We start from the raw sequence: 14,138 nt of genomic DNA, 5'->3' as shown, positions 1-14,138 counted from the left end.
ATAGAAATACAAAAATACAGTTGGAGGAAGGTTTTACATAAATACCCTTTGCCTGATGACGGACAAGATGACCTAGTCAAGATCAAGGCAACAAACCAGACCCAGATAGAACCGGCTGATCACCAGACGGTTTGAAAAAATAATAATAATAATTAAAATAAAATTCAAAAAATGGCTACGGAACTACCGTGATACGTCCAAGGATTCCCCGCAAAAAAAATTTAGAAAATTAAAATTAAATAGTAATGATAATAATTAAAGCCTCCATTCGTCTTTGGAGCCACATGATCATTGACCTCAGCTGGGGATCATCAGCAACTGGAAGGGACAGGGCTGTGCTAGCAATCATGGTCTACTCCACCTGGTGTCTCGGGGGCTGGTGGATTCAGTGAGATAGGTCAACCAAGAAGCGGGTCATTGAATCTTTCCAGGACGGAATTGGCGCTTGGAGAAAGTAATGAAAAGACGGGACGTGCCCAGGGCAGCTTGGGGGTCATTGAATCCGCTAGGCACGATCTAGGCACCATAATCATACATAATCGTCAACCTCACGGACTATGTCCGTGCGCGGGATGGCCCCTCTCTCGTGAACGTGGGTTTGCCGAAACGAAATCGGGAAACAAATCTCGAGACCAGGCATGGTGCAACGGACCCGGATAGCCTCGGGGGGGATACCGGGTTTGCCGCAGCTGATTCGCGACCGCGAGAAGCGAGGTGCTCTAAAAGCATCAATCAGCTCATATGTGGCATTTTAGGGGAGTGGGAACAATGTTTGATCTGAGTCACGCCTAGTGTCTAGCCCCAGTTCTGGATCGTCCAAGCACAGTGGTCGTCTAGTAAGATGGAAGATCCGACTGGCTCAAACTTCGATCCAGTTCCTGTGCACATCACACTTACAGTTAGTTGACAAGCCAAACAGGTTGTAGGGTTAGCTGGACCGATGGATCAACCTGACGTATCACGCCTCCTGGGAGTCGTGGACTATTGTGGGGTGGTTCCTTCGTAGTGGGATCCAGTGTCATTCAATTCCGCGGCCCCGATACTATAATGATGTTTCTCATCGTCGCTTTGTTTTTTGTTTGAGGCTTTAAGGCACAATGATCTTCGTTAGGCTCTTTCCCCCTCAATTACCCAGTGCCACTCCGTATACTAGAGGCAGACATAAGGCAGGTATGCAGGTCCATGGCGTCTCTTAGCCTTGATTTCTTTTTGGATCTTTCAGGTTTTACTGTGTCTCCATTATTCCTCCGTTAAATGGGTGAACGGGCGATCACCAGGTCCAGAATGCCTTCTCGCCCCCCTCTCCGCCCCAACTTTCTCTTCGTGCTTTGTTTCACGGTCCCACTTGAGTGACTCCACTCTGGGGTCGCTGCAACCGCTTCCCCCTTTCACGCAAAGCGCGCTTGCCGCAGTACCCTACAAAACAACCAGTTACATAGACAATCGCCACCACAATGACTAGGATCACAGTTGAAAGTCTTCCATGGATTACTATTCGGTGCGACCTTTTTAACTCAAATCTGGAGAGTATGACGGGCGAGAATATAGATCCGATCCTAGAAAAATTATCCCAGGGTGAGGCGAAGATCGCTGGGATTACCAAATGGACTATGAACCACTTTCGTGTGGGCCAATTAAAGTCGAGATATTACAATATAAAAAGTATTAGATTCAATGAAACACTCATTGGCCCTTTTGTAGCAATGTCCGCCAGAAAACAAGGGGCTGACCCTCATTTCCCCGGAATGGACCTATGAGCATCTCTATATTTCCCATTCATGATATCACCGGACTTAATTTTGCTTTTGATTCTCTCTGGCGTGACCACGAAGTACATGTTTCCGAGGAAACTTACCGCATCGTAGCCAAATTTACAAGTAGCCTCGTATACCATCTTCAGTAGAAACCAAAGGCCCACCCGGCTCGGCTACACCATATGGGTCAACTGATGTGGATACGTTCGATGATAAAAAAAATTCATTCCGTGTTTGACAGCGCTTTGCTTTTTTTCGTGCATCCGCGTTTAGAGAGACCTTAGTACACTCTCCTTGACCGTTCTTTTGGTCGTCGGCGGGCCACATCTCAATGTCGCAAAAAGCAATGTACCCTCTGACGATTCTTATTTTATTATTTTCTTCTTCTTATTATCGATAGACTTTAATTGTCGATCATTCTTTCCAATAAATGGCCGAGGCAGACGGGATGGGGAAAACAAATCCAATATTGGCTGTACCTAATACTATATCTATGAATTACTATAACCTACTTTGTCAAGGTGCTCGATATGACCAAGTATTCGTCATTGGGGAGTGTAAATAGTGGATAATTGATGTTTCAACTGAGAATGACAGCCCAACAGTCGTTTAATATGTCTATAATAAGTTTGCCTTGTAGGCAAGAGGCAAATTTTACCCTGGTCGTGACTCAAATGGGAGTACATGCATGCATCCGATGAGAGCGCACAGAGCTCCGCAGTATAAGCGACCCCAGACCTATAATGAATCGGTATCAGCTGCCTAATAAAAGTAGCGGTGGGGCTTTCAATTGACATGACAGAAGCTAATTATTGTACTTTGGCTCGGAAGGATCAGACACATAATACCTGGGGTCTACGTGGTTCCATGAAGTTGTACTAACATGTAACCCGGGTTCATTGAATCGTTTGAAAAGTAACTAAAGATGCAACTGACGCTTTGATCGGGGTGACATTCGTCATGGTCGGCTTTGGGTCTCATGTCCCCTGACGTGAGGCGAGTGGCGCTAAACTGGATGGGCCAGGACTTCATGTATTTTTAGGTATGAAGGAAAATACCTGGGTATTGATTGTATACTGTTCAAAGGCGTCTAGAGATTCAGCCTTGGGCGGAAAATGCAATGGCTAGGCCTCACTTGAATGGGATCGGGCTTTCTAGAATTGCACCTTGACTCATCTGTTTTAGGTGTATCAATCAGGTCGACAGTACCCCTACAGCACGAGATATCGTCGTCGATTCTGGTAAGACACTCTAGATTCGATATTCGATATTATGTCCCTAGCTCGCATTGATTACTAAGTTGCAACAACCAATCAGTTCTACGTTCAACACAGAACTAGGGAAATCATCACGTACAGGATTTAGCACTCAGGGATTCCCCGCCAAGGGAACAGGGAAACACTTCAGCAAAGGAGCCATAAGTAGCCTCCTCCTAACTAGGCGACCAAAGAATACTTACTATATAATTAGAACAGTACACTAGGGGCTAGATTTAACACCTACAATATGCGAGACCGGCTATGTAGGAGTGTCTCCACACAACACACCCTACAGTACAGAGCACTGCACGCCCTTTTGCTCACCGTAGTATTCGTATTACAGTTATTCTCTCCCAATATAGGAAGGCAAAGAGGGTTGTGAAGTATTACAAATACGGCAGAATCTACTACCATGCCCAAAAAGGCTTAGCGTGGTGCTCAAATGTCAATGTAGGGTGTAACTAGTGGAGCCGACCTCGGAGAATGGCTGGCATCTGTCAAAACTGTCCTCTCCAGCATAAATCATATATTTTTTAATTATCTCTGCATATTTCATACAACATAATGGCCGGCAAACCTTCTATTCGTCTGGCAACGCCAGAGGGTGAGTGACCAATTGACCGCTTTGACCCCATGCGCTTCATTTCCGCTTTTAGCTATTCCCCGAACAATTGAAACTCTACAAGATGAAAAACTCCCCGAGTCCCGCAGCTAATGCATATCACCAGATGTTCCGCTCATTCTCCAGTTCATCCGTGAGCTTGCCGATTATGAGAAAGCCCTGCATGAGGTCGAAGCCACCGAGGAGTCCCTCCTAGCCACCCTTTCCTTCCCCGGTACCCCGCCACAGCGCGGCGCTGTCTACACGGCTCTCATTACCCCACCACCCACATCCGAAACCCCCACTCCAATCCCAGTCGGCATGGCCATGTACTTCTATAATTACTCCACCTGGCGATCTGCCCCGGGAATTTACCTGGAAGATCTCTATGTGCAGCCCAGTGCCCGCGGCCAAGGCTGTGGTATTCTGTTGCTGAAGTACTTGGCTAAACAGGTTCTCGAGGCAAACGGTCGCCGTTTGGAGTGGAGTGTTCTGAAGTGGAATGAGCCCAGCATTAAGTTCTATGAACAGGTTGGCGCGAAGGGTATGGAGGAGTGGATGAAGATGATGGTTGATGGTGATGCCTTGACAAAACTTGCGGACGGTGTATGAGATGCCAGATCCCAATATTTCCATGTCCGTTCTATATAGCCCCACACTGGCAGCTGGCGATTGAAGACATAATCTCCAGGGCGACTGATGCATAAACCATGTTTGAAAAAGACCATGAATTAATCAGATAGTGGGATTATGTTAGATCATAATGATTCAAAGCAAAGCCATTAATATTATTCATTACTGCGCTCATAAAAACCTTGAAGTGATCAAACTATCTAGTTCTAGTCCATCCAATCTATAAAATTCATAACACATAACAATCAAAAGCCAACTTTTAGATAACGTGCTCCTCCTTTTCATCCTCCTTGGGGATTCTCACCCAAATCAATGTGATGAGAGCTGCAACCACTTCAGCAGCCAAAGCAAACCACCAAATAGCCCGGAGTCCATCCAAATCAATATTTCCATTGGATTCACCAACCTTGTTCCCTATGGCATCCCCGACAGCTGTCATAACTGCACTACTCAGGTTCTGCATAGTCACAAGCAGACTACCAGCGCTGCCTTGGTAGGATCGACGAACATTACTCGTGATGTATATAGAAGCCGCCGCAAAGGAGAGATCAGGGCCAAAGGTAACTAGGGCGATTCCGGGAAAAGACAAGGCCCAGTACGTTGTTCCCGATGTCTGGGGTAGGAAGAAGGCGGGGCCCAGTGCAAATGCAAGCATGGCAGTAAAGTAAATGTAGTGACCTGGTACAATGTGCAAGGTCTTGCTCACTACCCATGTTGCTAAGACACCCACGATAGCATTGGGAAGAAGGTAAAGTGCCACCGTCAGGGGACTGTTTTGTTGAACGCGAAGCATAAACTGCACAGCAAAGAATTGCCAGCAGCCGGAGAAGGCGCCATATCCGAGGAAATAAGCAATCATCAGGGGTGTGAAACCTTCCGTCTCCCAGAGACGAGTAGGAATGAGAGGACGTGCCACCCATCGTTCAACAAAAAAGAAGCTAATCAATAGTAGAATACCGACAATGACCAGCGCATATGTGTATGGGGACCAATTCACGACAGATCCCTGGGTGAGACCGAAAAGAAGACACACACAGCCAGTAACGGCAAAGCTTGCTCCAATGAAATCAAAGTCGCGGATCGTCGGTGCCTCTGTTCCCACGATATCTGCCATGGGTTTCAGTGGAGGAATCACCATGAAGGCAGCAACTAGACACATTCCAGATATGATTGCATTGGAACCGAAAATCCAATAAAGACAGGACTGAAAAGCTCCGCCCTGGATACCACCAAGCCAAAATCCAAAGGGCGAGGTAGCAGACATAGCTGAAAAAACTTTGTTCTTCCGCAGACCAGGCTTATAGATTCGGCCAAGGATACTCATCGAGGCAGAGACCAGAACTCCAATAGCGAGACCTTGCATAGCTCGCACAATATAGAACAAAATGACTCTTTCCGGACTGATCGTGAACACCCCCACGATATTCCAGACAGTCAACCAGGCAAATGCGCCAACCATAATCATCCGCGGTGGTGTAAGATCGCTCAGTGAACCTGATATAACGACTGACAAACTCAATGGAAGTGTATATGCACCGAGTAACCATGGCAGCTGACTATTGCTGATTCCCAGCGCTATTTTAAGCTTTTCTTGGTTCACAGTGATATCGCCCAGTAAGAAAGCAAAGAACATCAATCCAGCAGAGCACACCAGAATAAAGATCATTTCAGCAGTAAGACTACCTAGTTCAGGAGGGACACCTTGCTGCTTTGCTAGTGTGGGTGATCCCGCTTCTTCCGCAAGCCCGGGCATATGCTTGATCGAATAACGAGTACTCTTCTCGCTTCGCCGAGACTGCACATTTCTGAGATCCTGATGCCCCGAATGCTGCTCGGGCATACTAGACATAGTACGGGATAGGTTCTCGAGCGCCTCACCCATATGAGAGTTGCCACGAGTCCTGGTGGTAGGGACCGTATACAAATCGGTGACATCCTGAGATTGTCGGTATGAAGCATCATCATCTTCTGAATTTCTGCGAGTAGAATCCATAGTTGTCGATAATGAGAGTGTCGAATGGACTCTAGAGTTGGCAGCAGTCGATCCCAAGTCCTCGTACGCAGTGTAAACATCATTCTTGATGTCTCCACCAGTTGCATCCATAGATGTGGGTGCCATAGTTGCTTGTAGGGTAACCCAGTATCAATGCTCCGATTTTTCCTCAATTATGTATGAGATTTGCATTTAATTTTCGACGAGAGAATTGGCTTCACAGTTCTTTATCTTTCAAAAAGCTTGGGCGATGAGAAGTTTTTAAAAAATAATTCGGACTACAAGGTGCGATCGAGCCCATAGAAAAAATTGAGTGGGCATGTGGATCCAACCCTCACGTCAGGCGAAGATTTTTTAAACTAACGGAAATCATTATCCGACTACAAATTCAAGCTCCTAAATTACTGAATTCGGGCACTTTTAGGCAAAAAAAAGATTCAGAGAAGAGATTGCGTTATCTTTCGGCTTTGTTTGACAATCATAATCCTAGCATATATGCATGAGAACAGCATCTCTTTCACCGATAAGCTACAACTAGATCCAATCAAACTTGTCGCCCAAGTATTGATGAGCCCGAGCATCTCCAGAACGAGCATGGCCCTCAAAATTCTCCGCGCGTGCAGATCTCCCACAAAGACGACCCAGTTCGCCACTCTCGTGCTCCGATGTTACTTCTTGATAGGTAACAGTTTTCAAATACTTACCCACCCATAGACCGCCAGTGTATCTAGCTGCACCTCGAGTTGGGAGAACATGATTGGTTCCAATGCACTTATCGCCATAGGAAACACAAGTCTTTTCGCCTAAGAACAAGGCACCGTAGTTGGACATCTTCTCCAATGCCTCGCGAGGCTTTTGAGTCAGAATCTGGACATGCTCATATGCATACTCGTCTGCAAGCTTGTATGCCTCATCCAAATTTCCGACAACAATGACCTCTCCAAGACGATCCCAGGAAACTCCAGCAATATCCGCGGTCGGCAAGACTTTCAGAAGACGGTCCACTTCCTGAATGGTCTTCTCACCAACAGCTTTCGAATTTGTAATTAGAACCGCTGGTGAATCAGGACCATGCTCTGCCTGTGACAGGAGATCTGTAGCTAGTACAAATGGGTCTGCATGTTCATCGCCGACGATAAGGACCTCTGTCGGTCCAGCTGGGAGATCGATACCAATCTCCTCTCCAAAGAGTTGGCGCTTGGCCTCTGCAACGAACGCATTACCCGGTCCAGCAATGAAATCCACCTTCTTCATGGTCTCAGTCCCAATAGCCATCGAAGCCACAGCTTGGACACCACCCAGGACATAGATATCGTCTGCTCCAGCAAAATACATGGCAGCAATAGTATTAGCGGGGATTTTCCCTAGAATAGGAGGCGTGCATGCAGTAACGTGAGGAACTCCGGCGCATTTGGCAGTGAGGATCGTCATATGAGCTGAGGCTAGGAGGGGGTAGCGGCCACCAGGGATGTATCTATAGAAGGAGTCAAATCAGATGCTCGAAGGTATTAAAACATGACGAGGAAGTAAAGACTTACGCTCCAACTGAATTAATCGGGATATTCTTCTGACCCAGATGCACACCTGGTCGAATCTCCAGCTCGAAGTCTTTAATAGAGTCTCTTTGCGCCAGGGCAAAAGTCCGAACATTTTTTTGAACCTGCTTAATATCATCGATGATCTGCTTCGGCACAGTTGAAATGATTTGCTGTATTTCCTCCTCTGAGAGCTTGAAGCTTGCGGGACTCCATTTGTCGAACTTCTCAGAATAACTTCTCACGGCCTGATCACCCTTCGCTCGAATATCATTAATAACCCCGCGCACGATCGCAGGCGTATCTACCGTTGATGCAGAGCCATTGTTGGCGGTGTTGCGTTGTTTGAGCTTGAGAGCCATGATGACGAGGCAGGATGTACAATTCTCAATAGTTTCCGTTCGTTTCAATCTTAATCTTTCAATTGTCTCTTCTTATAACGTTTGTAAAGCACAAGATTCGTCATAGCAAGCTCCAAAGTTTCATGGTTACCATCGGACTCGGCGCCGATTCCGATTATCGTCCACCCCGCATGGTCGGTTAAAGCGTGGGGGCCACACGCCTCGGTATGTGGAGGGTATTGAATATTCTGAGCTTCGAATAACTTCACTTCTTGCAAAGTTCAGTTCCATCTAGCTCGCCATTGCAGTTTCCCGGTCTCTCCCGAATCACTTTCCTTGATTCTGTTGTTGTCGTCTTCCTAAGCGGGCGCCACTGTCTGCTACCGATGCCGTATGGTTTAAACACATGTTGAACTAATATCTTCAATGATCGGACTACGGATACGAATATGGAAGTTTAAAAGAACTTATCATATAAAATGAAACCCCATGCATTCATTTCTTTCCTGGGGTTCCTTTTAGACAGTCTATGGTCTATCCCTGGGACTTTTTAGGCACTGCCAAGGAACTTGATATAATTTTGAGAATTTTGAAATCATGATTGATTTGGGTATCAAGTTGAGATAATTTCATAATATACATTAATATCATATTCACCCTAACCCCTTCCTGTCAAAACACAGTTTCCTAGATCACCCATCAGCTGAGCCAGGCTTTGAACCAACGGCGGAGTAGTCTCTGAGTTATCGACGCGAAGAGCTCGCTGTCCAATTTGCATCATCAATCCAGGCTCCGACAGGAAGACTGGTCCATTTGGACCTTCCAAAGCGGGTTGACCACAGCCCAGAGTCACGAACTTTGACACATCAGCGACTTCCTCCGCATCAAGATAAACTATCGGTCCCTGTGTAGATACTTGAGAAGCAGGGCTACCCGTGAGTCTTGTATTCTGAGCCTTAGAGACAACGCCATATGACCAGAATGCCAGGCTTGCATAGTAGACCCCAATGGCCAAGAACCCCGTCAAAGATCCAGGTGGCATTTGACGAGCTGCGCGAATCGTTTGTCCTGCATGCCAGACTGCACGCCGGGAGTCTGGACTCGCGATCCATTCTAACGCAGAATGGTATACGCGACGTGCTTCTTGTTTGTCTTCCTTTCCTGCAAAGAGTTGGAGCTCTTCGAGTGACATGTAAAGTAACATAGAGACGACCTCGCTGACTAGGGTAATTTCAGGGAGGGCTGGGGCATGAAGCTCAGAACGAACCATTCTAAAATGCTGGAGAGCCTGGTTGAGTTCTTGTTGGCGAGAGTTGGTTACAAGCGCGTGCCAATGCTTGGAATTGCTTGTTGAGATAAATTTTAGACTATGGTATTCATTCACCAGGGCAGAGATACCATGTAAAAGAACCAGAGTTGAGAGTTGGGTGTCGACTCGATTCTGGAATATAGATAATTGAGCCATGTCACGAAGAAGATCCGCTAGTGATGGTACACGCTCGGGGGTGACTGTTCGGTATAGCTCTCTCCATTCCTTGGCTGTTTTGGCTTCCCATAATCGACGCGGCGCGGGTAGTGGAAGCTCCAAGTCTGTGTATGATATCAAAGGATTCACATTAAGAGCAACTGCAATTTCTGAATCGTGAACAAACATATGATAGACAAGTCTAGAAGAGAATAAGCAAAGTTGTACAGTTAGAATGAAGGGTCACATCTCACCTTTTGAATGACTCCTGTTCAATCCACTCGCGCCATTTGCGCTCCAGCACATCGTCCGTATCTTCAGCAAGGGGGATTATTGTTGCATAAACTGATCGACGAAATCGGAGACCACGGCGAAGCATAGTTACCAATGGTTGATTGAAACTTTCTGCGATTTCAGTCTTCCTCCTATTGCCACTCCAAAGACCAATCCAGAGACATAGGAAGTTGGTCTGCGACGTCCGCAAGCATCGTGTCGCACTATTATCATTTTCATACTGCATTTTATGTAAGAAGCAGAACAATATCAAGTAGGAATAATGCGAAATACCTTTGTGGGCAGATACATCCGCACAATTTCTAAGAGGGCATATCCAAGCTTCCTAATTGTAGGAATAGATGACCTGATAGCTCCTGCAGCAGCCAACCCCGCAAGAATGCTCGGATGTTCACTATTTGGCCGAAACGTCGCTCCGTGGACGAATGAAATAACACTCTGGTTTTGGTACTGAAAGAACTGTTGAATAAGCCCATCTAGCAACTCTGTGCTAGGAAAAGACTTTGTGATCTGATGCAAGTTGGCCTCCCGACTAATCTCTAGTACGAGTCCGAAAATCAAGTCGCGGCTACTCGAAGATAACCGTTCGCACAATGTCTGTCTTTCGGTGGCGCCTACGCCCGGGCTATCAACGGCCTGAGGAATAGACAAATTTTCATGATCAATAAATGCACGATCTTCTCGAAGAGGCCTCCATGCAGATAATGATGATCGGTGGTAAGCCTCGGCTCCAATTCCAATGCCACTGTCTGCATCAAGATTATCTTGTTCGTTCTCATCGCCCGCCATCAAACTGCGGGAGTTGTACATGTCTATGAGTCCGAAATCGCCGTCCGTTAAACTGAAATCTAAGGAGAGGTTCTCGAGCACTCCGTATGGGGTAAACTCGGGGATGAAACTTGACGGATCAAAGGGATCGTTATATCGACCAAGGGAAGAAAACATCGAGTCGGGGATGAAGTTGGGAAAGAATGTGCCGTCGACGCTAAATATCCCACTTTCATGGTCTGTAGGTGAAACTGTTACTGTCAGCTAATTCCCGTTGAGAGTTCGGAAGAGACTATCATTCGTACCGCCATATTCGATTTGAGTCGGTTCAGCACATGTCGGAACCTCCGGGGAGAGTAATGGGTCAAGTGGTGGTCCTTGGGGGGTCATCAAGATAGTATTTGTGGGTTGGAAGTCTTCCATTGGGGTCGGCATTGGCGAAAATAGAAGAGAGGTACTCAAATCAGCAGGCGGGTTGTTGGGATTCTGCATATCGTGTTCATTTTGTTGAGGCGATTCGGGAGAAGAGTCTTGTGAGATATCCTGCCAGTCACATTGAAGGTTCCGTTCACGACACCGTTTACAAGGCTTTTCTTCGTCACATTTGAGTTTCGAAGCAGCACATGTCTTACAAGCCTGTGATACTCGACTTTGTTTTGCAACTGATGAGCTTCTTTTGCGTTTCCGGTCTCTATCATGTGCATGTCCTGCTGCATGGCGCTTCAAGAGATCCCTGCGTTAACCCGATAGTTTAGCGATATGATTAATCTTGCTTAAATCAAAGAATCAAACTCACGGACGAGCAAACCCCTTATCACAAACATCGCAAACATATGGTTTTTCACGAGTATGAGAGCGAACATGGCGAATCAAATGATCCGCGCGATTGTAGTGGCGTTTACAAAAGCCACATTGGAAGTAACCCCCGTCTTTGGACTTGACAGGGGATTTGGAGTCATTTTGCTGGTCAATGGTCGGGGAGGATTCACCAAGCATGGTTACCTGAAGTCAGACATTCGTATAATGCAGGGGATGGATGATGTTAAAGGAAGAAGAGAGAGGGGAGAAGGCAAGAAGGGGAAAGGGCGCGCGGGGAATCTGGGGAACTCTCGGTAGTGTACGAAGTTCATGCGGCCCAAGGTGCAGAATTCAACTTGATGAATTATGGACCAACCATTGATTGGGTTAGTACAATTGTCATAGCTCATCTATTTCTACTGGGGCTAATGAAGCTCCAGGGTACGTCTCGGCGACGATCACTGGCGTCTCCGCTTAGTCAACGCATAATACGAATCCCCAGATGCCAACCCCACAATGCCTCCATCGTTTCCTCTGGGGATTTTTAAATTGCTAGACTTGATTCGCTGAAATTGCCGGTTGGCTGAAATGGATCCATGTACCCTACGCCCTTAGTCCCCTTTTTATTTTCGAGAGTGAGGGGTATAGGATCTCAACATCTCGAAGTGGCTTGGTGCTTACGCAGTCTCGACTTCGGGATGTGGGGGACCACTTCCGACTAGTCCGACGAGACTCGAAAATGGCAATGTATGAAGCCTTGGGGTATTGTGTGCATAAAGTTGTATGTAGCTAATAAATCCTAATGAATTCAACACTTCCTGGCCTCGATATAAGCTAGAATGAGGACACACCTGCTAGAGGAGTAGGAGAATCTTGGTAGGTGTGGGTATTAGGGGAAGCAGATGACTTCTCATTCATACCTAGGGGTTGGCCCAATAAAACGGCTCGGTGTTTGTCTCTCAGTTGGTGGCGAGCGACGAAACGCTCACTTTGCCACCCAGGTTGTCCACTGAAGGTAGATAATCAATTCCTTCAAGCTAGTCACCGAGGCTTCCAAGTCTAGGTCGTCATTCATAAGTACAGCAGTCAACGTAGAGCAAAGTTTTTGGGAGACAGTTCGCACAGCGCGTCCGCCGAGGGAATGAACAGGGGCCGAGGTAGGAATCCATTCCGTAGTACATCGATCGATGGTCGCTGCGCTGTTTCCAAAGTCTCGATAATCAATGAATGGTTCCAGTAATTGCTCGATGCGATCACGTAGAGATTGAAGAGAGGAGAAGTCTCCTGCGGCCAAAGTCTGTAGTTCATCCGAATACCGGTATACAATCATATCCGCGATATTCTGCCAGTCAAATGCGTTGAGAGACGGACTGTGTGTATTGAGTAGGGCTGTAACATCTTCACGAATGGGATGCAGTTTTTCGATCGGTATATGTCCCAGTTGGGGGAGGGATGCATTGTCGGGGAAAAGATTGAGCCCATAGGTGTAGGCTGAAACGAAATGATCAAAGTCAAGTCGAACTTTCCGCCCGAGACGCTCATCGAAGCGGGTAGATAAAGAGTTGAAATCGCCGCCAGGTCGAGGACCTCTCGGCTTGCCGTGTCCGGGACCACCTGGGCCACCTGGGCCACCTGGGCCCCGAGGACCGCCTGGATGGCCTGGACCACCGGGAGATTTCTCTTGTGGCTTTGTCTGAGTAATGTATACTAGCTCGAGGTCCCGTTCAAAGTTGCAAAGGATGATCTCAAAGTCACCTTCCGTACGGGCGATTCCATCAATTCTATCACCCCAATCTTCCTTGGCCATGCGGCATGCCTCCTTCGCTCGTTGTTGCTCTTGGGGTGGTCCACCAAGAGAAGGCCCATCCACAGGTCGTTGTCCATCAATGGTATCATTGTAAAGAATTCGATCTTGAGACTCGGCTCCAGCTCCAGGGCCAGCTGACATCCCGTCGATGTAAAGTAATCGGAGATCCCGTGCTGCCGCGTAGGTATGAAGATATCCACCTTCCTCCACTTCTGTTGCAGTATCCTGCGCGTCGTTAAGCGGTTGCTGTCCCGGAGATTCGATCAGGCCATCCATATTTCTCGGCTTTCTCCCCCCACTGCGATGCGCGAAACCCAGAGAATGTTCGGGTTTAAAGGCGAGCCATTCGGTGCCTTTGATTGGGTCTTTGAGGCCAGTTCCGTGATAAAACTGGGTGCCTTGTGGCACACTAGCTAGGAAGAAAGACATGCCATTGTAGTTAATTCCACTTCCCCAATGTCTCAAAGTTGACTGAATGGCGTTGAAGATATGGTTTGCGTTTTCCACTTCTTGAAATTCGTTGTTTGCAAGAGACGAAGTAAACAAACATGCCAACGCGGGCAGTACCCAGGGCCATTCCTGATGAATGCGCATGGCTGTAAGAAGCTTCTCTGACGTGTATCTTGTGAAGAAAGCTGCCAGTGAAAACAAAGTCCTTGGATGGGGGATATGGGGTGATTATCTGACTTCGGAGATCGAGTACCCGCGCCTGACGATCTCCGAGATGACCCACTTTACGGCGTTAATACCCCGATTGGGTAGCAGCTTACGAATCTTTTACGAGTCCTTTTGAAGCTGATGCTAGTTTGTGTAGTGAGTGCTATTAACTCATGCATGAAGCTTCTGCAAAGAGGTAGCTTATACTGCAGGTCGTATAGCCACAAGCTGCA

General features: G+C 47.1%; 5 protein-coding genes across 5 annotated transcripts; 1 reads left to right on the top strand and 4 right to left on the bottom strand.

The window, feature by feature from the left end:
* Positions 1-3,577: 3,577 nt before the first annotated feature.
* N7478_011511 (GNAT family N-acetyltransferase) lies at positions 3,578-4,226 on the top strand (the record flags this gene model as incomplete). Its single annotated transcript, XM_056927725.1, has 2 exons — positions 3,578-3,617; positions 3,742-4,226. 2 exons carry the CDS (start codon positions 3,578-3,580, stop codon positions 4,224-4,226), a joined length of 525 nt encoding a protein of 174 aa, XP_056774773.1.
* Positions 4,227-4,506: 280 nt separating this feature from the next.
* Positions 4,507-6,366, bottom strand: N7478_011510 (uncharacterized protein; the record flags this gene model as incomplete). The annotated part of the gene is made up of 1 exon (XM_056927724.1): positions 4,507-6,366. One exon carries the CDS (start codon positions 6,364-6,366, stop codon positions 4,507-4,509), a length of 1,860 nt encoding a protein of 619 aa, XP_056774772.1.
* Positions 6,367-6,774: 408 nt separating this feature from the next.
* Positions 6,775-8,137, bottom strand: N7478_011509 (histidinol dehydrogenase family protein; the record flags this gene model as incomplete). Its single annotated transcript, XM_056927723.1, has 2 exons — positions 6,775-7,714; positions 7,779-8,137. 2 exons carry the CDS (start codon positions 8,135-8,137, stop codon positions 6,775-6,777), a joined length of 1,299 nt encoding a protein of 432 aa, XP_056774771.1.
* Positions 8,138-8,774: 637 nt separating this feature from the next.
* Positions 8,775-11,639, bottom strand: N7478_011508 (putative C6 and C2H2 transcription factor RegA-like; the record flags this gene model as incomplete). The annotated part of the gene is made up of 5 exons (XM_056927722.1): positions 8,775-9,783; positions 9,836-10,095; positions 10,149-10,894; positions 10,949-11,376; positions 11,440-11,639. The coding sequence occupies 5 exons, from the start codon at positions 11,637-11,639 to the stop codon at positions 8,775-8,777; spliced, it is 2,643 nt and encodes an 880-aa protein (XP_056774770.1).
* A 787-nt stretch (positions 11,640-12,426) lies between these two features.
* Positions 12,427-13,842, bottom strand: N7478_011507 (uncharacterized protein; the record flags this gene model as incomplete). The annotated part of the gene is made up of 1 exon (XM_056927721.1): positions 12,427-13,842. The coding sequence occupies one exon, from the start codon at positions 13,840-13,842 to the stop codon at positions 12,427-12,429; it is 1,416 nt and encodes a 471-aa protein (XP_056774769.1).
* Positions 13,843-14,138: the final 296 nt, after the last annotated feature.

This window comes from Penicillium angulare (genome assembly GCF_028827245.1).
Source record: "Penicillium angulare strain IBT 27051 chromosome Unknown utg000008l_segment0_segment0, whole genome shotgun sequence".
NCBI classification, from domain to species: Eukaryota; Fungi; Ascomycota; class Eurotiomycetes; order Eurotiales; family Aspergillaceae; genus Penicillium; species Penicillium angulare.
This window is presented reverse-complemented; position numbering and strand designations above follow the sequence as displayed.